Raw genomic sequence first — 25,382 nt, 5'->3', positions numbered from 1 at the left:
GACCCGCAGACCCACAGGGGTCCCCCTCCCTCAGCTTAAGCTAAGCAAATATTTGACTACCTTGGGATTAGCTGGGATATCTAATCAATCCGCAATGTGAGTGAGCTGCATGGGACTGGAAGTAGTAGACTAGACTATTGGACTGAAAATGATGTCTTATATTTATAGGTTGTGCAGACTTGTGTAGAGGAAGGTCAAATCAACGTATATATTGAAACCGGTTCCTATTCTCGGGTTAATAGAAAATAGCAGATCTACAAGCTCATAACACATCACAACGAGACACGTTGTGTCCTTATAGATTGGCTATTTTATAGTTAGAGATTTGGTGTAAACAAATATGGGTCCTCCTTCCAGTCAATGAAGGGTTTTAAGTGGCAGCTCATTAGAGCAGTATTTCTCAACCAGTGCGTTGAAAATGTGTTGCACGATGTTATGACAACACTATTTCCATGTTTGAGCAAGGGTCAAAGAAGATCTACTTTGCTTAGCTCTACTGGGAAAGATGGTCTATACTCTCCACGTTTTAGATTTTATTTTTATTTTTTTCCCTCTACGTTTTTATCCCACGATTTTGCAACCCATTTTTTCACCCAGTGCTATTCCTCTGCCAACCTGAGGGGGACACCGCACTGGCCTCATGCTTCCTTCTATGCATGAGGAGTCCACGCTGCTTCTTTTCACCTTCCCCGGCCGGACGTAGCGTGTGGAAGGAACACGTTATTCCTTTCCCCTCCATCATGGCGCCCCAGCTGGCCAGGGGGAGGTAGTTTAGAGATCAGGATTACTGCATGTTTTTGTGAGGGTACCCTAGGCCTAGGGGACACGGGGAGAGACAGCGAGAGACACTGTCCCCAGCGGGAATTGAACCCATGGACCTTCTACTGTAGCTGTGAGGCGACAGCACCGACTGTGCCACCGTGCCCCCTGATTTTTGTCTGTTTCTGACAGTGAAAACTTCACTGTGAATTAATCTAGAAATGCCTATTGAATCAAATGTAACGGGTGCATAGGCCTACAGAAATGATTGTGAAATATTTTTTTGCAGCCCCACCCTTGAATGGGGCACATTTGGTAGCTATTGGTAGCTATTTGGTAGCTGTTAATAAATAACAGAGAGAAACAATGGAATGGTTAAGGCAGGTGAATTGTGAAACATAGTTTTGATGTTTTTTTTATGTGAAAGATCTTTCTCATCCAAAAGAGGAAAGTTGACAGTGAAAACATAACATTCAAAGAATGAAACTATAACTATAAATTCATCCTATGGAGGTTTCATCTATGCAAATTAATTGCTGTCCGTATGTGGTATTTTTGGTCATGCTTCAGTAGACTGAAGCATTCAGCAGTGTTGCCATGTCTGCTTATTATAATCGACTTTGGGCTTGTTTTTCTGTAAAGTTGCTTGTAATTATTACTTTTTTTGGCTATGTTTTTAAAGTGTAGTTGCTTATTTGGGCTTTTGTGCCAGGGATCCCACCCCTGTACCAGATGTTTTCAAATGTTTCAAAAATCATTCCACATTTTCCCCCTTTTCAAGATTTATTTTTATTTTTTCCCCCTTTTCATAGGAGATCAGCTTACACTAAAGTGCTCGTCTTCTGAGCTTGTTGTCATAGACCTAGTTGCTTATTTCTCATGCTAAATCTGGCAACACTGGCAATCATTCTTCAGCCTGTTCTAGGGTATAGCCTCAGTACCCATGCAGGCTTTGGTGCCATTGTTATTATTATTAGTCCAAACTAAATATATTCTGGACGGTTAATTTCAGATATCTTTTCTCGTATAATAGTAAGTATTAATGCATTTGGTTAAATATGTGCCTAGTGTTTTCGTTTTCATCTGTCTGTGAAACATTAAGCAGACTGGAGCTGTAACTACTGAGGCCAGTGTATCCCTGATCACACCTGGACTTTTTGACGAGGCTCCATCTCCCAGCTTGATCAACACATCTTCTGGATTTCAGACCAAATAAGGTTATCTTATCTTGTCTATTTGTATGATATAGATCACTTGTTTGTTTATATACTGTACATTATGTTTGACAGGAAGCTATAGAATTAGAGAGGATGCCAACGTTTTGAAGGTCCGGGAATCCCAGGGTCTGTCAGAAGGTTTCCTGGAGGTCCTCCAGCTAAATGACTTAATATAGCATCACAATCTGTTTAACCACTTTAACACATTTTGGTTACTCAAAGCCAATCTGTGGGGTCCCTGGCCAAATACATACCGTATCAATTTGAGAGTCGTTGGCATGAAAATGTTTGAAAACCACTGGAATGCAAAACAAGATTTCAGCTGCAAAGTAACTAAATACATGTACTCAAGTACTGTGCTTTTACTTCTACTCCAATACATTTGAGAGGCAAATATTGTACTTTTACTTTTGGTTACGAGTAACTATAGTAACATAGCCTACATTAACCACTTCAGATATACATTTCGACTATTTCAAAATAGCTGATCTACAAGCTCAGTCACAATGCATCACATTTTCAAAAGATTATTATACATTCAAAAGCTTGAAACAGTCAAATGAGTACTTTTACTTGTACACATTTTTATGTCAATACTTTTGTATTTTGTACATTTTGAATGCCTATGACTTTCACTTGTAAGTAACGGAGTACTTATATTGCAGTATTGATAGTTGGGAAGTGTGTTGCATACATTTACTGTGTAATCTTCTTTCCTCAGCATGATGACTCAGCATGGTGACTCTCTTTATCAAGCATGACCTTGCCAAAAGGCAGCATTTAAAAAGGCAGGGGCGCTGCATGAGCTGGCAACATGATAACATCAATGCATGTCTAGAATGGAACACCCAGTGCCAACACATGGGTTATTAAATAACTCTTCACACGACTCAACTATGCCAGCAGTGTTGGGGAAGCTATACTTCATAGCGTGCAAAGCTACATGTAGCTCACTGTGGCAGTAGCTTGATCAAGCTGCATTTCTGCAGCTCACACCCATAGTGAAGCGAGCGGTGCCTTGGAGTCAAGCACAGTTGAAATTACGGTAACAGGTCAGTGTGTGTGTGTGTGTGTGTGTGTGTGTGTGTGTGTGTGTGTGTGTTTGTGTGTGTGTGTGCGTGCGTGCGTGCATGCGTGTGTGCTGTGCGTGTGCGTGCATGTACAATACAATTAATATCATAGTCCGGCAGCCAACATGCTTCAAATATTGTCAATATACATCTACATTCATGAATTCACTTGTCACATGCTTGCTACTGTATAAAGCAGCATCTGACCAGTAGGGCTGAGCGCTTCAACGTTGGCCAGCCCTTCTGGGGGCTTATGGTTCTTCAAAGCAGAGATATTTAAAAAATATAGATGCCTCATTGGTCGCTGCACTTTCGTTGGAGAGACCTGTCTCCAACGGAAGGAGGAAGTTGTGGAATCTGGAATTCCATAATTCTCCTTATATATGTTCTTGGACAAATGTGCCTTGTGTTATTTACCTATTGGCCTGAGACCGTCTTTCACTTCAGGCTCCCACACCCGGGCCCATGTGGTGAGGGGCCTGGCCATTTGCTATGTGCATCCTGGAACTATTTGTAAGTGTATGCATTTTTCTGTCGACACCCTCTACTCATGTAAACTGCTTAAATAAGATAACCAGAATACGATGACATCGTTCAGTCAGCACGTACTCAACATGTACTCAACTAGGTCGGATTACTAGCTGGCTGGCTTAATAGGCAAGACAGTTAGTCTCCGGGGCCTGTCTTTGTTATTTAAAGTCAAGGTGTCGTTGGCCTGTTTACATGCCTTTTGTTTAAGTTCAGATCCTGGGTCACACCTGCTTATTTACCATGCTAGAAGATGAACAATGGATCAAAGCTACTAGTGAAAGCTAGTGATCTACCTTCCAGAGGAGTGGCCAAATGGCTGTCTGGCTCAATGTGTATCGTGACTCTGTTTTAAAGCAGTTCGATTTCAATGTAAAGTTGGTCAATTGGGCTGGTCACTCCTGCCGCCAGGTCGCTCCTGTGTGAGCCGATGGTATGCTTTGCTGCTGTGCTGTGTACTCTCTGAATAAAACAACATCGTGGAACATCGTGATGACGAGGACAGCGGAAAACAGCAGTGAACTTTTTCTCACCTTGATCCGTGCAGCAGAACGAACATTTCAAGGTAACTAGAAAGGGCAGCATACAGAAGAACTTTCCTTTGTCCAATTCGGAGGGGAGACGAACTTTCCTTCACTCTGATTACAAATTGTGCGTTACGTTTGTTTTCAACATGAATTAATAGGCCTCATGTTGGTATGTGTTTGTCGTATAATTAGATAAGTTGAGTCATATAGCCTAATTATGAGTCAATGAGGTATTTTCCTAGAGGTATGAAGAGATATGTGTTATTATGGTTAAACTCTGGCGCATCAATGTCTTCTTTTGCGTATCACCACGGGTGATGTTGGTCAGGATGAGTCCGGAGTGACTTAGCTGATATTGTGTATTTACTGTGTATTGGCATTGGGATAGCAGAGTTTATAGTAAAACATGTAGGTTATTGCATATTAAAAAGTGCTCTTGTAACAATGGAGCTGAAAGCGGCATGTCTTGTTTAAATGTCAGTTAACTGTACTAATCATTTTCCATCATTCATTGTTTCTGTGTTTAAAAACCATGTTGGGGGAATTCTGTACTGTAATGCTGTTATTTTTGGTATCTTGAATGTATTGTCCAGCTGAGGGTCAAGGGGGGTGTAAGATAATTATTGTTCCATATTTTGTATTCAACAGACGGTATTGTCTGTTGAAAGGGGGGATGTGTCGTATCTTGGAACCCATAATTCTATGCAATATCTCGTTCGTGAACAAAATGTACTCAACTAGGTCGGATTACTAGCTGGCTGGCTTAATATGCAAGACAGTTAGTCTCCTAGGCCTGTCTTTGTTATTTAAAGTCAAGGTGTCGTTGGCCTGTTTACATGCCTTTTGTTTAAGTTAAGATCCTCGGTCACACCTAAGGATTTACCATGCTAGAAGATGAACAATTAATTGATCAAATGTGTATTGTGACTCTGTTTTAAAGCAGTTCGATTTCAATGTAAAGTTGGTCAATTGGGCTGGTCACTCGTGCGGCCAGGTCGCTCCTGTGTGAGCCGATGGTATGCTTTGCTGCTGTGCTGTGTACTCTCTGAATAAAACAACATCGTGGAACATCGAATCTCGTCCGTCTGCCGTGCACATTTCTCTCCTGTATTGTATTTTAATATACGACATGTTCCCTTCCGTTTTTTCCGTTTTGCTTTCGCTATGCTTCGCAAGGAATCTCGGTAAAGCTTGCCAATGCAATCCAATCACGCATCACCATTGCCTCCTGTTTTCTCCATGCATGCCTTCCGTTGAGATACAGACGCCCCAGAGTCAGAAGAGGCGTCTACCTTAATATGTCTATGCTTCAAAGCAGGCTGCAAGCTGTCTGATTTCATTTTCACCTGTGATTTCTCTTTTTTGGCTGTGTACTATAGTTCTCTTTCAAATACGATATATATATAGCCTAGTCCCTCCATGTGCCAGAAGTGTACCTCCAAGCCCTGGCAGAGTAGTTCTGGAGTAGTTCCAACGGATTGTGTGCCCCTGGTTTTTCCCTAATGGGACTGATTGAGGGTAGCTACTGGGACGTAAGTCGGGACTTGATCACTCCCGGCTGGGTCGCCTGAGTGAGGGGTATGATGTTGCGAGACCCGAAACCCCATTGACCTCAGGATACATCACTGAGGATACGTCCCAGGTGCATCCATGCGATGTTTTTTGTTATAGTTCTTCTATTTATAGTGACTCATAGGAATGGTTAGACTATGTGACAACCAGGTATAGTCTGGTGACCACCAGAGAGACGGGTGACAGCCGGAATGTAGACGGCAACCGGGTGAGCAGTATGGGTTAGCGCCCCAGCCTGTGTCCTCCGTGAGGAGGAAGCCCAACAACCCTCGGTGAGGCCTTTAGGAGGGCCATGCAAGCAGCAAGCGGAACCGCAGTACCATGACCCTGCGGAACCATTGCCCACCACTCCTGAATGAACTGTCTGGTGCTGGGACTCTGGTGCAACGCACAGGTCCTCGCTCTGGTGAGAGCAGGAGTGGACCTGGTGAGACGTAGGAGGGGCCCGGACAGGAGACAACCCACAGAGCCTAGTCCCTCCATGTGCCAGAAGTGTACCTCCAAGCCCTGGCAGAGTAGTCCTGTAGTAGTTCCAACGGATTGTGTGCCCCTGGTTTTTCCCTAATGGGACTGATTGAGGGTAGCTACTGGGACGTAAGTCGGGACTTGATCACTCCCGGCTGGGTCGCCTGAGTGAGGGGTATGATGTTGCGAGACCCGAAACCCCATTGACCTCAGGATACATCACTGAGGATACGTCCCAGGTGCATCCATGCGATGTTTTTTTTGTTATAGTTATATATATATATATATATATATATATATATATATATTTTTTTTTTTTTATAACAGTATGGGTGTCAAGTCACAGATTCATAGAAAAAAAAAAAAATATATATATATCAGATTTTAGTATCAGTGACTGGGGTAAACAAACGTACTGTATGATCGTGGGCAGACATAATGGAAAGACTTATTATGCAAAACATGGCCCTTCAAGACAATAGAAAAACGAAAAACATTTTCTCCCCAATTTAGTATAGCCAATTCCCAATTCCCCAGCCTCTCTACAAGTACTCCATCTCTGCTAACCCCCACAATCAGTCATTGGGAGGGTGACAAATACGATAATTTTAAGCCTCCGGTACAATAACTTAACATTTCCCATCTGGCAACACTGTTGCACATTCTGCTCTCATTCTTCAATAATTAATTAACCAAAATAACAACAAAACATCAGCTACTGCAGGCTATAACTCAGATACTATACTGTAACTTACAAAAACAAGTTGTACTCATGTTGGACACAAAAGGGGGTGTAACTGATAGAAGTTTATTCAAAAGGAAAAATCACATTTGTGTGAAGTGAAGGGTTCCCACTGTGGCCACATGACGTCACTGCTTAAGTGCTTAACCTAGGGAGGGACCTACAGGTTTAATGTTTGTTTTAAGTTCAATGCTTGTTTTAAAAATGTCATTGACAATGAAGGGAAAATTTACGTCATATTGTCCCTCATTACTTCATATTGTGTTTGTGTTGGCATAATTTGTTTTACATCACCATTACATCACCTAATCAACATGAGTTAGACTTTAATATATTAGCGCCCCTCACTTCACACAGGTGTGATTTTTCGTTACACCATCACTAAATACGGATATATTTTACCCAATGTAGAATATTCCATTAATGATATTTCTCATCAAAATATATTGAAGTACAGCAATGCATGGCAACTTGAGGTACTCTTCTTTAATATTTCATCATGACTTTTCACAAAAAAAACGAAAAATAGATCATAGCGGAGCAAAATCTGTAAAAAACATGCATATTATTTAAAAGGTATCCCTAAAAAAAAGAAATGGAGCTGGGAACTTCTCCTTTAGTCCACCCATTCCTGGGACATGTAAGAATGTTCCAGTGGGCCTGGGCTGTGGCTCAGCGGTTCAGGCACCTTGGCCGGTAGCCCAAGTCTGGCAGTGTGCCGCGGGTTCGTCAGATAAAATGACCTTACTCTTATCATGGTACATCATCCATTCATTGTCAATGGGAATTTAAGTGTGTAGGACAAAAATAGCAGATAATTGCTCAATTTGCTCGTCATCAGCAACAATATGAAAATGATCGCGTGTTTAGTGTTCTAGGGTTAAAGACAGGCGTTGGAGGGACTAGCGCCCCTCAAAAATAACTGTTATTTACTTTTGATTCAGTGGCAGTGCCATTTAGCATTCTCCAGATAAACAGTCCTTTTGCACGTCAGGGGAAAAGAAAAGTGAATAGACATGACATTTACTGCTTTTATCAGCAATAATTTTGACAATGCTGTGTTAAATAATCAATGTTATCATTACACTCACCTGGTGGCAGCGGCAGCCATGCATGGCAGCAACAGGAGCAGCTATGGATTCAATATCTTGCTCAAGGACATTTCAATATGTTAACACATCCTGTCTGCTTTCATTTGTGTGTTACAGTTTCACGATGGCTCTGAACATAGCTGGGTTGGTGGCAGTGTTGGTCTTCTATGCCTTGATCCTGGGGATGGGGGTCTGGGCTTCAAGGAAATCCAGGAGGGAGGAGAAGAAATGTGTGGGATCCAGAAGTGAGGTCACCATGATAGGAGGACGCAACATCAACATTTGTATTGGCATCTTCACAATGACAGGTGAGAAAATACAATTTATATGACAAAGTATATGGCATAAATCAGGGATTCACAAACCTTTTCATGTCAAGGGCTTCCAAATTGATGTGGACCCTCAATCCGAAAGATGTACCAGGGAAACTTTCACAATTATTGAACCTGTTCACAATTGTGTCCAAAGGGTCATAAAACTCTGGACTATGTTAACTTCTTTATCGTCACCATCAGCCACCTGGGTTGGAGGAGGCTACATCATGGGTACTGCCGAGGCCGTCTACACTCCCTCCCGTGGCGTCCTCTGGGCCATAGGGCCCCCTTCATATTTTATGAACTTCCTCGTAGGTAAGAAGCAACATGTGTATTCTTTCTAATATTTTTTCACCGATATTGGCCGATATTTTTTTTCACTAATTTTGACCGATATTTCAACAGTTTTAAGATGTTTCGTGAGACATGGTCAAAGCATTTCCCGGGGGTCCCTAGCCAAAAAGCCCTGGTCTAATGCATCACCTTCATGTTGTGTCCCAACAGGAGGCTTGTTCTTTGCTAAACAAATGAGGTCGAAGCGCTACGTGACGATGATGGATCCATTTCAGCATCGCTACGGCAAGGCATTCACCACAGCCCTCCTGCTTCCCTGTCTGCTCAGTGACATTCTGTGGGTGACCTGCATCCTGGGTGCCTTGGGTCAGTCACACTTTATACTGTAGCTCTGCTTATCAACATCAGGTCCTCCAGGGACCAGCTAGGGTCCAAATGGACTACATTGACTTTTACTAGGAGCCGAAACCAAAATGGAAATGTCATCATCTTTAATTGTTTAATCTCCATTACTGGTTAAATAACTTATTTTTTCTCCATTCCTACAATATCTTAACAACTACAAAAGTGTGCTCTGTGGAATGCATGTGCTATCGCTGTTAGATAGCATATGGTTCACCTAAAGAATGACCTATTTTTCTACAATCTATGAGGATGATGTGCAGAGGAGGGACACTAGGGTTCAATTGGCTTATAGACACGTGTGCATTGTGTGTATATCGTGTGTTTCTGCAGGTGGGACAGTCAGTGTGATTCTTGATCTTCATTCGTCCTACGCCATCGTCCTGTCTGCAGGTGTTGCCATCACATACACACTGCTGGGAGGCCTGTACTCAGTGGCCTACACCGATGTCATCCAGCTGTTGATCATCTTCATCAGTCTGGTGAGAGCAGACATGAATCAATCAATCAATCAATCAATCAAACTTTATGAATGAATGTCAGGGGTGGCATAGTTAAGGGTAGAGAGCCAATAGTACGTATGGCGAGGTGCCCTGAGCAAGAGTTTCTCAAAACCTTTTTTTTTGTTGGCCAAGTGGCCTAGGCTCCAAAAATGAACAAGTTCAGGAATTACCGGTTTTCTGATTCTTTATTTCTCTCAAAAATGAAGGCCTTTCCAATAAATAAGACTGTGGAAAATAGATTTACAAAAACAATGGAAACTTAAAGCACAACTAAAGACAACACACCATACAGTGACTGCACTGAAGGCTATCCCTTAACTAAGGGCCCTGGCATATGACTCTTGGCTGTTAACGCTTTGCCTGCCCAAGTACTACAGAGTTTCTGTCCCTTGCAGCCTCCCTTTATGGGGTACAGATTCCTTAACCATCAATTCTCTTTTACAGACATTTCCCATACCACAGGAATAATCTAACTATTAATAAATGTTCGTGACATTGAGATTTTCCCAATTTTTATTTTTGTATCTTCGAAATATTTTGGAAGATGATGATTTGTCTTTCTTTTATTTGTCTGGCAAGTTTTGGTACATTTTTATACATTTTGTAAAGTGGGTGCAACCTCCATCCCCCATCCCTGATAGCATTAGCACTTCTTCACTGGCGATGAATATAATTTATGTTTTTGTTTGTATTTCCTTGTTCTGTTGTATCTTGCCTTTCTCAGTGGCTGTGTGTTCCCTTTGTAATTCTCCACCCATCATTATCATCATCATCTAATGTGACACTCACACCTCTACACTCACCGCCCGCCTGGCTGGGGGAGCTCAAGACAGAGGATGTTGGAAAATGGATTGATGAATTCCTCGTATTGGTTAGTTGTTGTTTCCCGCCTCATCTTTGTATGTTAGCACAGTCCTCCCAGGGACTGCAGTGACTCAACCCATCTGTCTGTATCCCATTTATGCCCATATATTTCTGTATCTTTCTCTCAGTGTCCCTTTATTTGTATAGCCTATGGAGTTCTGTGTCAGCAGGCATGCCCAAATATGGAGTGTTGTGATGTCAGAACATCACAACCAGGTGACCTGTCCAGAGCCCGGGCAGAGGCCTTTTGCGGCGTTTCTGGACCGCCGTAGGTCGACCGACTCAACAGAGACTTCTGCCCAAAAGCTATGATGAGTGATGTGTGGGCGGTGGGCACGCACACCTAGTAGGACCAGATGAGAAGGAAGAGACAGACAGACAGAAGGATATTGACCCTGGAGGGACACGTTTCCCATGGTTTTGACATGGTGTGTGTGTGTGTGTGTGTGTGTGTGTGACTGTGTGTGTGACTGTGTGTGTGCGTGCGTGCGTGCGTGCACGCTGCAGTCCCTCGGAGCACTGTCCTACCAGGCATTCTATCAGAGGGTCCTTTCTGCTGCATCACCTGCTCAGGCCCAGATCACGTGCTTCGCATCAATGATCATTTGCGTCATCATGGGCATTCCCTCAGTCATTATAGGAGCGGTGGCTGTTTCTGCAGGTACTTCACAAACACACACCTTGCGCACACTGCTAGTGTTAAAGCTGCAATCCACAACTTTTGTCCTACCCACGGTTCGGACACCGATGTGCTAAAACAGAGCCTGCCAGTGAGAATATTGCCCTTATATGAGCTTCATGCACTACCACTTGTCAACCAGTAGGTGTCCTACCTGACATACCTGGTTCTAACCACAGCAGATGTATAGCCTACTAGTTATAAACATACTCTGCAATACAGATTGGTTCAAATAATAATAATAAAGTTTTTGTTTGCAGCTTTAAACTCACTCAATCTGTAATCTAAATATACTGTGTTTGTTTGTTTGTTTGTTTATTTGACAGGGACAATGCACATTAATCAACACGTGCATTGTTTTTATTTGCGAGTGTCTGCTCCTATATTCCTGGGCACTCCACTGAGCTTTTGTCCTCATCAGATAAATAGCCATTAGTATGTTACTGCTTGCACAGGAAATGATGCATGTAACTTATGTAAGACACAAGAAATGCAACAATGCATATGGTTTGAATTTTATCTTGAGGAGCGATCTATCTTTATAATAAATCAAACTGAGCATTTTATTCCAAACATACTCCTGCGTCAGTGAGAATGCCCTAAGAATTAGAAGAAACCTCGCCCTTTGAGGTTTGATTAGGTCAGATCAACATATTATGGAATGTCAGAACAGGTCAGCTCCATATATGGAGGGTGGCAGCGGGGTCTTGAGTGTACAGGGTTTGGCCCAGGTAGGGCCAGGCCTTAATGTTTTGGCCTGTTGAATGGACAGGTATCAGTCAAAAGGGAGACATCGAAGAGGAAGGACAGAGGGATCAACATATGGAACTCTAAAGTTATTTGTGCAGCCGCGCCCGGCAGGAATTATTAATATTATAAATATGACGTCCTGAATGTCCTATTAAACGGGATCATTATTACAGAACACTGGAATTTGTACTAAATTAAATCACATTTCATGTAGCCACTAGTCACTGTGAGGGACCGAGCAGTCAAAGCTTAAGGATAACACAGGTTTCAAACTCAAAGTTTGTTTAATTTAAAAAAGTGACAAATTATTAACAAAAGATTTCAACAAATTAAGTTGTCGGGCCCTTAAGAGTTCAACATAATATAACTAAAATGAAAATAACGTGGAACCAAACAGGAAATGAACTAAACTAACAGACCTGCTCAAATGACACATGAGGGAGGCTTATATAGTAGTGGACCAAACCAATAAATACACAAAGGGGTGGACAGCAATTGTGAGACAACTGGAAACACTACACAATTCCCAATTCCCCTCTTCTCAATCAAATCTGTTGGTATGGTCTTCTGCATCACAGCTGACTCCACCCCCTGCCCCATATGTTCAATATGTTGCCATTTCAGGAACTAAATAAAGAACAAAACATTAGTACAACCGTGCATATTGTCACCAAGCCATTCTCATTCTCTAGTATAATTATTGCAAATGTCAATACTAGAAGATGAAGTAGAATGCAAATGTGAGTGTGGGTTGGATGAGTCTTATCTCACTATGAGGCCCTCACAGTCACCATAGGGTGTCGCCAAACTACCAAACAGAATATCTCATACATGTTGCCATCTTGCTGATCAATGATGAAACATTTGCCATTGGGCTGCCCTCTGCTGGTCCACTGACAAAAAACATGTTAAAGTTAATCTTTTCATCACTTTGGTTGTCCGGTTCCCCCCTCTCAGACTGGAACCAGACAGAGTATGGTCTTCCACCTCCGTTTGAGCGCGGGGAGGCAGGGAATGTGCTTCCACTGGTCCTGCAAAACCTCGCCCCGCCCTGGGTGTCGGTGTTGGGCATTGGGGCATTGGCTGCAGCCGTCATGTCCTCTGTGGACTCTGCCATGCTTTCTTCTGCATCCATGTTCACTCAGAATATCTACAAGAGCTACCTCAGGAAACAGGTTGGAAACTTTGCTGTATGTTTGTTCGTTGAGTCCATCACCTGCCTGTTTTTCCAAGTGTGTGATTTATTTTGAGCTTGTTCGAATCCCGGGTAGGATATGAAAGTTATGTATTGCAGCTTTACTAAACTAGACCTGTACGTGCCGGTCACAGTCGGCAACCGGCCTACTTGGGAACGATGCAACTTGGGAACCTAACGATATACTGTACGTTGTCATAGCACCCGTTTTAACTGTCAGCCAGTGTCCCACTTGGAGATCTGTGTATGTGCCTGTGCCCACAGGCAGAGCCTGATTGGTTGAGCCTCAATTGGCTGAGGCAGAGGCTGGAAATTGCACAGGTGAAAGGAGTTGGCCTCATTAGGCCCACTGGCAGAGCCTGGCCCAGGTGAAAGGAGTTGGTCTCATTAGGCCCACTGGCAGAGCCTGACCAGAGCCTTTTGTGGTGGTTCTGGAGAACCGTGGGTCCGACCGACTTGACACCGGGCACTGCAGTCCCTGTGGGGGTGTGGAACGCGTGTGTCGAATGTGAAGTCGGTGGGTGAAACGGTTCTCGAGTTTTGTGCATTACACACACACGCACGCAGAGACGTGGCGCATTTATAGTAGGATTAAAGAAATACATTTGGGACCTTATCAATGACGGGGCATACATTCCGTATTAGGCACAAGAAGGAGATCAGACGGCCAACAGTCATGAAGCACATACTTTAATTTAATGATGCATCTATGTCGTCATAATCGCCATTCTGTAATAACGAGTCTTTTCCACTCTCTCTCTCAAGGCATCAGAGGTGGAGTGTGCATGGGTGATCCGGCTAAGTGTGCTGTTAGTGGGCTTGGCTGGCACCGGCCTGGCCTTGACCGGGGAAGGCGTCTTGGCGTTCTGGCTGCTGAGTGCAGACGTGCTGTACTGCATGGTCTTCCCGCAGATCATCTGCGTCGTGCATTGTCCCTTCGCTAACGGATACGGCGCGACCACTGGCTTCGTCCTGGGGACCTTTCTGAGATTTCTGAGCGGGGAGCCTGCACTCCACATCCCCCCTGTCCTCGTGTTTCCCGGTTGGAGGGAGGATGAGTTAACGGGGGACATCCACCAGTATTTTCCCTTCAAGTCTTTGATAATGTTGCTCACCGTGCTCATCATTCCCTCGGCCTCCTTGCTGGCACGTCTGGTATTCACCCGCCACATGCTGCCTCCTTCCTGGGACGCCTTTGGTGTCTTGAGGGAGACTGGGAATGCTGTAAAGGATGTAAATGGAGCGGGGAGAGCAGAAGAAATCTTACCTGGTGCTACTGAGAATCTGCTGGTTATACCTCCCACCTCCAGCTGCTAAATCGGTATAGCCCTACCATAATAATACGATAAAATTGTAATAAAACCTTTACATACTGAAGGTTTTATTCCAATCCCAATTCTGGAGACTATAGACCACAAACATTTAAATGAGGATTTTGACACGAGTGTTGTAGCCTACTATAAACAAATAACAATAGATTCCATTTTGTTTCTTGCTTTATGGTGGCTATGTGCCTGATGTCTGCATTGTATTGCATTTTGGCCTTTGTCCTTCCGTTTGTAAATAATTGTACATATTTATTCTTGGCGTTTACTGTCTCAGTGTCCTTTGGGTGTGTTGTTGCGACTCAGGTCGCAGTTACTATGCAAACGTGCAGGAAGCCTGTCACACTTCCTGTACTCGCTTTGCCTGTGGTGCTTGCATAGCTTTCTATGAGCCAACCAAGCCTGTCAGGTTTCATGTAATGCTTCCTGTCAGGTTTCATGTAATGCTTCCTGTCAGGTTTCATGTAATGCTTCCTGTCAGGTTTCATGTAATGCTTCCTGTCAGGTTTCATGTAATGCTTCCTGTCAGGTTTCATGTAATGCTTCCTGTCTGGTTTCATGTAATGCTTCCTGTCAGGTTTCATGTGATGCTTCCTGTCAGGTTTCATGTAATGCTTCCTGTCAGGTTTCATGTGATGCTTCCTGTCAGGTTTCATGTAATGCTTCCTGTCAGGTTTCATGTAATGCTTCCTGTCAGGTTTCATGTAATGCTTCCGCTCTTCATGTAATGCTGCTAGCCACCGCCCACTCCAGGAAGTGTCAGCTACTTAGCTCCGGAGTAACAGCGGAGCGCTACGCGACCCCGCATTAAACCAGGGAATGTCGCATCACGACTTTTGCTTATTCTTTCTAAATCTCTGTATATAAAATATAGCTAATTCGTCGAATCTCTTATATTGTTCTTATAAAATAGTTGGTTTGTGCCTAAGTATTCAACACACGCACACATGGGCGACACACCACTAGACACACACACACACACACACACACACACACACACACACACGGCTGATATTTGTTAAATGTTTCAGGACATTTAATATCGCTGAGACACAATGGACCACAATGCTTATGAGACCATTTCAAATGAAACTTCTACGGCCCTAGAGGACCAGGGGATGAACGAGTGACATCAGGACTTCGGTAGAGATTTCGCTGTTTGTCCGCTCCGCTCTAGTGCTGACATAATGAAGTGACATTATTCCGGCAGTGTCTCAGCCCTGCGGTCGCTTCTCGCCTTTAACTTAAGGCGGCTTACTGGTATAGTACTCTATGGTAGAATAGAAATATCTCTCACTGAAATGTTTGACACAGGTGTTGACACATTTACTAATCAAGTGATGAACCTATATATATTCTGTCCTATTCACTGGTTGATTTATGCCCGAAGAAGGTCTAACGACCGAAATCTTGCTATCTTTATAAACAAACAAATGAATAAATAAATACGATTTGCACAGATTTGAGTGTGCAGAGCCTCCCTTTATTTTTCCATACTTCATTGTGACTCCAGGACCTCACCTAAATCTACGGCAGATGAGTGCCAGTGTTTTTCCCTTTATCCCTTTCTTGTAAGAGAAAGAAAGAAATATTTGATTTAATTATATACTATTAATTTAATTATAATTTATTTATTTATTGTATTTTTTATTTATTTTTATTTTATTGTATTTATTAACATTTATAAACATGCAGTAAACCTGTTCTCTAAACTACCTCCCACTGGCCAGCCGAGGCACCTGATGGAGGGGAAAGGAACTGGTCAGAATAACGTGTTCCTTCCACGCGCTACGTCGGGCCAGGGAAACTCTCCCCTGTCAGGGGAAAAGAAGCAGCTTGGACTCCTCATGCATAGAAGGAAGCATGAGGTCAGTCCGCTGCCCTCCAGGTTGGCAGAGGAAGTGTAGTGCCCAGGATTACATTAGATAATTGACACTGGGTGAAAAAATGGGTTGCAAAATTCAGAAAATTGTGGGATAAAAATGTAATAATATAAAAAAGAAAATGTAAAAATCAGTGTCTGCAAAAAAGTAATAATATAATGGCCCCTATACCATCCACACAGATATTTCGGTCAGGCACAGTGAACATGGGCTCACCTGGAGAGGTCTCGAAAGAACGGCCAAAAGCCAAGTAAAATGGAGGACAATTTTGTCAACGGCCTATAGATAGATAGACAGAATACTTTATTGGCAGTTTAAGAAAATTACAGAAATTGACATCATTTTTTAAAAACGCCAAATGGACTTAGACACAAAAAAGCCTTCGCTTGTTTCCATTGTGGTCCACTTTGAAACATGAAACTATACACATACATAATGTACAGACAAAAACAACCATGGAACATATAATAAATAATCCTTATACTATATACATAGGACAAGAGGTACCCTGAGAGAATAGTCCTGAGCATGGGAAATGGGCTATCCAGGGTCGGAAGCTAACTATGACCAGTGAGTGTGTAGATGGAGCCATGATTTCAGGTCTTTCCTAAATATTGCAATAGAATTTAGGGATTTCAGGGCTGGAGGGAGGGCATTCCACAGAGTAGTGGCTGCGTAGAAAAAAGCATTTTTTCCCATGAGTGTCCTGAAACTGGGGGGGAACTAGATCATAAAGACTTCCTCTGGTTGAGTACCTGTGAGCATCCCTCACTCTGGGCAGGTAGCCCAGCAGGTACTCTGGAACAGAGGCACCTAGGATCTTGAAGACCAGACACAATGAGAGCTGAGATACTCTCTCCTCCACCTTTAGCCATCCCAGGCTACTAAAGTGGGCAGAGGTAAGATGAGACCTGGGGTTCAATTTTAGCAGTAACCTCACAAGCTTGTTTTGGGAGGTCTGCAGCCTTGTTTTCAAAAGCTTGGAGATACCTCTGTACCATGAAGTACACGCATAGTCAAAGTGGCACTGGATGAGGGCACCGGCCAAGGTCCTCATAGCTCTGCTGTTGACATAAGGGGATATCCTGCCCAAGAAACGAGTTCTCTGGACCGAGTTCTATGTACCCTAGAGAAGCAAATGGCTTAAGTCAAGTAAGTCAAGACACAGTGAATCTATCTGATGAAACTGCTGCATGGTACGAGGGACCTCCAGAGCCTGCCTGGGATGGGCTTTTCATGGTGATTTTGTTATATTTAGTAAGTGTGACCCAAGTGCACAGCAAGAGAGGAGGCCTTGTTTGTTGTCAGATGTTGTCAGATGTTTGTTCAGGTTTATTCACAAAAGGTATTGAGGGAAAGGAGTGGGGTAGTAGTAGATCGGTGGCTCTCCAGGTTGGCCAAACTCAGCATGGGAATCCAAACACTGAGGAGGAGAAGGAGAGGAGGCGTCAGTCTTCAGAGAAACAAGGAGAGGAGGCGTCAGTCTTCAGAGAAACAACAAAGGCAGGAGCTGCAACCGTGTAAAGTTGCACAGCTGGGAAATAGCTACGGTATGTAAGGCTAAAACTGTAACTAGCTCTAACTCAGTTTAACAATACTTAAAGGCTTGAGCTGTACTTTACCATACATGTAGACATGTGAAGCTCTGGCGTGGAATGAAGGGCAGACTGGGCTTTTGTAGAGGCAGTGCTTGATTGCAGGATGGAAGACAGGTGCAGAGAATTGGTGCAGGAGAGCAGGTGTGCTGAGTAGAGCCATGGAGTAGTCAGTGAGGGGGGAGTGGCTAAGCAGTGCTTGCATGTGAAGGTGAGGGGGGGTGAGCCGTAACAGATTTACCGTATTAGGGAGAACAACAGGCAGCGACTTCCCTCATTGGCCAATCCAAACCATCATCCCCGTGGACTGGCCAAGGTTCGAATGACATTTGTGTCTATGGAACAACATAAATAGCAGTAGGGAGAGTGACAGAACCCCATTCTACGCAGGAGGAGTACGTCAATCCGTTTCAATCTGCTGGTGTGTGAAATGTTGCGCTGGGCGATATATCTGAAAGGAGGACCGAATAAGACGCTTCATGCTGCTGTGGCAGTGGGACATAAGGTGTACTCCTTTGGAGGGTACTCTATCGGGGAGACCTACATGTACAACATGGGCCAGATTGATGTGCACGTCTTCAACTCACTATCTTTGCGCTGGACAAAGTTGCCCCGAGTGATAACTGCAGGAGGAGAGAATCCCCTCGAGGTTCCCTCCACGCGTGTGTGCCACACAGCCGTGCTGATAGAAGATATCATCTACATCTGGGGGGGAATAGTTAACATCGAGACGGAGGAAACCGGCAATGGGGTTATTACTATCTGTGGGAATAAGTGCAATGTGCTTTATGCATTTGATGTGGAAAGCCACCGATGGTTCAATCCCAGGATTGTTCCCAGGACTGTCCCGGAGGCGAGGTGCGGCCACTCAGCCTGTGCCCTGGGGAAGGTCATGTACATCTTTGGAGGATTCAACCTGCTGACCGGACGTACCAATGACATCTACAAGCTTGACACCACCTTGATGGTCTGGTCTTTCATTGATACCAATGGCATTCCGACGCTTGTTTCAGATTGCCATTCTGCCACCATCATCGGGACAAAGATGTTTGTATATGGGGGGCGAGGGGACGAGGATGAGGTCAATTACAACAACATCAGAGTGTTTGACACTGAGAGCAACTGTTGGCTGAGCACGCCTTCTGCACAGAATCTTCCGGAAGCATGCAGGGGTCATTCTGTATTTGCCTACAATGGAGAGCTGTACGTATTTGGCGGTGAGAAAAACTATCAGGACCGGTCCTTCAATGATGTGTGGAAATTCAACCCAGAGAGCTTCTCCTGGACGAAGGTTAAGCCCAAGGGGACAGGCCCAAATACAATGAATTCTAGAATGTGCTGTTGCATGGTTGGAGAACGTATCATCCTCTTCGGAGGATACACACCCGATGACCTGTACATCTTAGACTTAAATCCTAGTCTAAAGACAATATGCAAGCTAGCAGTTATTCATCACGGCCTCCATCAGTCGGAACTCCCACACGACATCAGGTGGGAACTCGCATCGATGATTCTACCACCAGCAACAGAAAAAAACACAGAGCAGAGAGAGAAGATAGAAGATTCTCCAGGCAATGGAACAGGAGATTCTTCATTCTTTAACCATGATCCTTAGAACCCTCCCTTCATTCAGTTGGGAAAAAAAGAAGAGCACATGAATGTGCTCAATGAGACACACCAAGAACTAAGCAGCATCATACAGGAGAATAGAGCACTCTACTACCAACGAAGCTGCGCCAGGGCAGACTGCAAAGAAGATCTCTACGAATAGAAACTTCTACACCCAGTTAATACCTATAAGGAATGTAGAAACAAATAGAATCTTTGGGCAAAGAAATGGACAGTTACGGCAGAGGACTTCAGGAAACAGATATTTGTAAATAAGAAGAACTGGGAGTGGCAGAGAAATGACTGCAGAGGTGGAGACCTTTGTGTTTTTGTATGTTTTTTTTCTCCTTTACTATGATTTTTTTTCTTTCCTTTTTTTGCTACTTTGTCATTCAGAGGCAAAGTGAACAATTGACAAGAATATCCTGTTACTTTCTCAATTATTTTCAGTGGTGTCCAAGCAAATCTACTCTGACACACCCCTTCATGTAATCATGCATTTGTACATGGCAGCAAACAAGTGTGACTGCTGCCCAAAAACTAAAGTTGCTCACTAACTAACTATAATGTTTCACACTAGTAGGCTATACTCTTCACCTCACACCAGAAGTCTCACACCCCAAGAAAGTAGACAACAAGTGCAACACATGTACCATGATTTCATTGATATTAGTCATAGTTGAGCATGCCTGACAAGGAACTACAAAATGGGCACAGAAGGGACACAGATGGGCACATACAGACATCTCTGTATATGGGCATGAAAAGGAACACAGAACACATACTGTGACTGGTTGTATGTTTATGTTGTCAACGGGTATTGCATAACCGGGTGGGCCATGCAATTATTTCATTGTTCCCGAGTAGGCTGCTGCCCGGTTTAGTTACTGTCACTGAGGAACATGGTACAGTAGATGCTTCCGGTGGGGGAGGCATACTTTGGTTAGACATAGCATTGGTCAGACATAGAATCGAGGTCCGACTGGAATAAGGTTGGTGAGGGGTGCGTTAAGGGTTGGGAGAGGGTTAAGGTTAGGTTTAGGTGTGCTGCCCCGTGGGAGGTTAGGGTCCATGTTTTTACGTAGTGTTATTATGTTATTATGAATCCCACCGCAGCTCCAGGCATACCCCCCCCCCCCCCCCCCCGCCGCTCATAACCCCCACAGGAAAACCACCCCCCCTGCTGCACTGGCCTTGCGTCAACCTGATTTATCCCAGGTCCCACCTGTGAACTGCAAAGACACACGCCTTCCATAGAAGAATAATTAAATTCACACATGCATCAGTAAGCAGGAACTGGAGATGGCAATGAAGGACCGGGAAGTCTGGCGTGGCATTGTGAAATCCATGATCTCGACTGCGGTCGAAAAATGAATGAATGGCTGGGATAGAGGCAGGCAAGGCAGGCAGCTGCCTCCCGAATTTATGTTGGTCTAGATCAGGTGATATTCTGGGCCAAGATATGACTATAGTCTTGGTTTGACTTGATCTGGCCCCAATCAAGACATCATTCATTTGTCCAGGTCCCGACCGTGCTTGTTGGGATAGAGGCACGGCAGGCAGCTTGCCTCCCGAACTCCAATCCAGAACTATTAGTTGTCAGCTCCTCGCCTCACCCATAGGAATGCAAATGCATGCCTTTGTCTCATGGGGTAATACTGTAGGTGAGGGGTTCTGAGTGGACCATCCATCACCTGTACTCGCCTGGCAGGAACAATCTCTTTGAAAACCTGTTTAGTGTTTCTGAGTGTTCAACCACAAAATGCACTTGAAAAGTGGAACGCAAATGAAGTTAGTAATAGTATACAGCCCGACAACGCTTTGTTCCTAACACAGTCTCACGCCCGAAAAGGCACATAGAGAGACTGTCATACTGCTGACTGCAGCTTTGGTAGATTGATGTTATAATACAAAACACGCATTAAGCAAAGCCCTATTTTATACATATTTGAGAATAGCAGATCTACAAGCTCACAGCACGCCACATTGCAACTTGTTGTGAGCTTGTAGATCTACCATTTTCGCACAAAGTTTTGCCAATTTGGAAAAACTAAATGTGGTACTGTAAGTACATCTTGATGTCAAAGCTGTTGTACCGTACTTTTACTTAAGTACAATTTTGAAGCCATATTACTTTTTATACTGCTTTAAAAAATAATTCACTTGTCCATACCACTAGAATGCAATGTTGCCATGTCTGCTTATTATAAGCGATTTTGGACTTTGTTTCTAAAATAGTTGCTTTTAGGCTTGATAAATGTTGTTTTTAAACCAGTGGTTCGCATTTTCATGCCAAGGATCCCACAAATTAATATATATTTGTCCATGGAACCCCAATCTGAAAATATTTTGTGCCAGAGACCATGCATCCATAAAAGATTTGTTTATATTTCAAAGATATTCCACATTCATTCTAGTCAAGAACCAATAGCCGTATGTGTGTCTGTCTGTCTGCATGCGTGCGTGCGTACGTTCATGTGGCCTAGTCGCTTCTTTTTAGCTGCTTTTCGTAGACCTGGCCGCTTGTTTCTCTTGCACAATCTGGCTCATACTGCTCACTAGCCTTAGATACCGTTCATTAGAGGATTCACTACAAGTCTAGCTTAGAGTAGGCAGTAGCATTGCATCCTAACACTGGTTTCCACAAATATCCTTTTTATTAAAGATGCAATTGAATATACAGCTTTCTTTCAGATAAAACAGTATACCAATAATATCTATAATCGCTATAATAAATACAGTATGTTTTTCATTTCTTTTTTCAGACAGCTGTAAAAGGTGATAAATCAGACATTGTTAATCATGATTCACACACAGAGGACCAACATGGGGTTAAAAAACTACTGGCTTACATCATGTTCTAATGCCCTACAAGTAGTCTTCAATCTATGTGTCCTGACAAGACAACGCTCTAACACATGGTAAGGTTGTGTATCTCCTTACACGGCAGGCTAATTCATTTAGCTACAGTTTCCTAGCTTAATACTCACTGTCGGCTAGGGGTGTTTCTGTAAAACATCCAGTCCACAAAATAATTAATGTCCAATAAACGACGTTTTGACAAAATAAGCCGGTACTCGCAAAACATATAATGAATGATTGCCGTGTATCCATGCAGACAATCCCACCCATTGATATAAACGGTTAAGCAAGATGTTCTGTTGCTATACAGTCTTTACATCACATTCTCTCCTCCAATGGGATTCACGGAATGAGTCATGTGACTCCCACTTGAAACAAATCCCGATTGGTCGGTTGCCTGCCTGTTGAGATCCACCAAGTCCGATCGCGATACGATTAACAACCTAAACCACCAAACATATACTTTGTTGACCAGGTGTCTATACTTGGTCCTCTCCTTCCCCCCCATTACCCTAAATCTATCACTAAAATGCATAAGCTCACCGTGTGAGCTTGTAGATCTGCTATGTTTGCCTATTATAACAGAATAGGGACGCTATAGGGTTCATGTGCGTGAAAGCAGGTAAAACAAAATGGTGAATTGAAGCATGCTCTCTCCCAAGCTCTACCAGCAGCGGGACCACTAGCTCCTTTAACACTTTGAAACTCGCGCTGCCGCCGTTCAAGCCGGGAAACACAAGCCGAAACAGCGTCTCCTCCCCCATGAGACCATGAACACGGCATCCCTGGGAGTCCAGATTCCTCAAACAAAACAGCAGCACAAGAGGCTCTCCGTCCGTCCGTCCGTCCGTCCTTCTGTACATGTGTATGTCTGTGTGTGTGTGTGTCTGTCTGAGGTCTATCTGGTGTTGAGCATGGGTGACTCTGGGCCCTCCTCGTCCTCCTCGTCCTTGGCGTCAATCAGCCGCTGCCGTGCAAAGTCCTCAAAAACGATGTCGTCATCGCTGAAGAGAGAGGGGGGGGAGGAGGGGGAGGGGGGAGAGCATAATTTCAGTGCTGTGCTGTGCTTTAAAGTTCATAGTGTCAACAGTATAGGGCTGCAATGGGGGTGATAGTAACTGCATCGAAAAATCGATTTTAATTTCAAGAATCGAAGTATATCAAAATGAAAACAGCAACATTGACTATGTATCGTGTCGTTTTGCAATGCAAATAATCGGTATTGAATCGTTTTGCTATAAAGATAATCGATTGTATCAATACTACATTTTTGTGCGTGGTATTTAGCAATCTTTAGAAGAAAAAGGAAAAATAGGGGTTTAATTACTTAGTTTAAAATAATATCAATGTATTTTAAATAGTTACTGTATCGATTTCAAATCAATGAATCGTATCGGATCGCCATAATGAACCAATATCGTCCATGTATCGTATCGTCAACCATGTATCGTGATACTTATCCTAGGCTGCAACGATGCCCCACAATTACATGTATTTGCTGCCGACCCACATATCAAAATAGCTTTGCCCCAGAAGCAAAGATTTAAAGATCTACAAGCTTGTTATGTAGTGTGGCACGAAGTGCTATGAGCTTGTATATCTGCATTTTTTTTGAATAGCCTAAATATAAAATATGAATTGGTTAAATTCTAAAATGACACACAGATGCTTTCCAGGTCTTAACCCTATAGGCCTAGAACACTAAACACGGGTGATTTTCACCCGGACAATTATATTTTTGTAATTTTCATAATGTTGTCTGAGGTGGGTGGGTCTTTCAGTACCTTCATTTTTTGGGTGAATTTCACCCGAGTTTAGTGATAGAGTCATAGAGAAAACTTCCATACACCCACAATGGTTTTTCATTTTGTTCCCAGCTCCATTATGTTTTGAATTAAGAATTTTTGTGAAAGTCATGATGAAATATTAAAGAAGAGTACCTCAAGTTGCCATGTATTGCTGTACTTCAATATATGATGAGAAATATTTTGTATGGAATATTTTACATTGTGTATATGGGCTGACAAAAAGGATGTTTAGTGTTATAGGGTTAATCGGTTGAAACAACAAAAACAAAGAGATTGGGTGATAGAAAATGAATCATGAATGAAAAATGAATAATTAATAATATAGAGAGAGAGAGAGAGAGAGAGAGAGAGAGAGAGAGAGAGAGAGAGAGCGAGCGCTGGCTGCGTTATTGATGCAGTTATAAAGCACTGCACAACAGATTTCTCACATCACTGTGGATGAATTATTAAACAGCTGTTACTGACAGGAAGACAAACAACAGGAAGTCTGACATGTATTATTGACAAGGACCAAAGGCAGCCAGTCAGAGAGAGAGAGAGAGAGAGAGAGAGAGAGAGAGAGAGAGAACCAATAACGAAATATCTGAACCAATAACCAACTTAATCTTGGCTAATTGATTATTCGAGAAGCAGTTTTTTTTATTTTTTTTATTGACTAAATCGATTATACTGATTAACCACTTAACTCTGTATTAGGTTTGTTGTACATCGGAGGCGTACAAACGGTGTTTTTTCACCATTTTCTTCCGTTTTTAAATGGAGGGAAAACATTTTAAATCACCATGACATTGATTGGAAGTCATATGGCGCCAGCACTGAAATAGAGTTGGTTACTTACTTTGTGTCGAACTCTATGAGGTTTGCGTCAATAGGATCTTCATCTGGAGCTGCAGATAAACATCATATTACATAATGGTAAAATAATAATAACAACAAAACAACAACAATATTAATAATAATAATAATAATAATAATAGAATAATGATATTTTGGCCAAATAAAATCCGTCCCATATTTCTAAAACTAGAGTGGTGTATGATACGTAAACATTATGAAAAAATACAATGTAAATAATGCTCTTTGCTCATTCCAACAGTTTCAACAATATTTGACCGGAATAACGCAACTCTCCTCTTTACCGGTGTTATTCACAGGTTTGAGTCTAGTAAATTAGCATCGCTATACAATTGTGTCATTAAGGGTGTTTAGAGGAAACCAGAGAATATGGAATATACTTTAAGGTACACTCATAGCTTCAGTGTCACAGAAACAAACCTCTATTTTCTTTGACGACGACGACGACGACATTAAAACAGCAACGTTTGGGCA

The 25,382-nt window shown here is 43.0% G+C and overlaps 2 protein-coding genes across 7 annotated transcripts in view; one reads left to right on the top strand and one right to left on the bottom strand.

Annotated features, from left to right (window-relative positions):
- The first annotated feature begins 1,690 nt into the window (after positions 1-1,690).
- Positions 1,691-14,389, top strand: LOC310863882 (high-affinity choline transporter 1-like). Of its 5 annotated transcripts, none has more exons than XM_083772399.1 (10): positions 1,691-1,976; positions 2,698-3,021; positions 8,089-8,279; positions 8,487-8,600; positions 8,790-8,945; positions 9,315-9,463; positions 10,209-10,355; positions 10,856-11,009; positions 12,735-12,952; positions 13,738-14,389. In XM_083772399.1, the coding sequence occupies exons 3-10, from the start codon at positions 8,096-8,098 to the stop codon at positions 14,287-14,289; spliced, it is 1,674 nt and encodes a 557-aa protein (XP_083628525.1). In that variant the 5' UTR covers positions 1,691-1,976; positions 2,698-3,021; positions 8,089-8,095; the 3' UTR covers positions 14,290-14,389. The 5 variants fall into 5 exon arrangements, with proteins under 5 accessions (XP_083628525.1, XP_083628523.1, XP_083628527.1 ...); XM_083772397.1 differs by having other exon boundaries at positions 2,698-3,028; XM_083772401.1 differs by lacking the exon at positions 2,698-3,021.
- Positions 14,390-22,133: 7,744 nt separating this feature from the next.
- The window catches only part of LOC310864907 (uncharacterized protein), a 56,773-nt gene continuing 53,524 nt past the window's right edge, over positions 22,134-25,382 (bottom strand). For both annotated transcript variants that reach the window (XM_083773737.1, XM_083773738.1), the window contains exons 31-32: positions 24,892-24,940; positions 22,134-23,249 (exon numbers count right to left, since the gene is read on the bottom strand). In XM_083773737.1, coding sequence (XP_083629863.1) covers positions 23,144-23,249; positions 24,892-24,940 — 155 coding nt within the window. In that variant the 3' untranslated portion in view covers positions 22,134-23,143. The remainder of the gene's footprint in view (positions 23,250-24,891; positions 24,941-25,382) is intronic.

Source organism: Protomyctophum parallelum (genome assembly GCF_964188405.1).
Source record: "Protomyctophum parallelum genome assembly, chromosome: 9".
Lineage (NCBI taxonomy): Eukaryota > Metazoa > Chordata > Actinopteri > Myctophiformes > Myctophidae > Protomyctophum > Protomyctophum parallelum.
This window is presented reverse-complemented; position numbering and strand designations above follow the sequence as displayed.

Bases quoted from the DNA above. Each gene is read 5' to 3' on its own strand.
- LOC310863882 (XM_083772401.1), top strand. From the start codon at position 8,096: ATGGCTCTGAACATAGCTGGGTTGGTGGCAGTGTTGGTCTTCTATGCC. The intron at 8,280-8,486 runs GTGAGAAAATAC...CGTCACCATCAG, and splicing joins TGGCATCTTCACAATGACAG to CCACCTGGGTTGGAGGAGGC. The intron at 8,946-9,314 runs GTCAGTCACACT...GTGTTTCTGCAG, and splicing joins CTGCATCCTGGGTGCCTTGG to GTGGGACAGTCAGTGTGATT.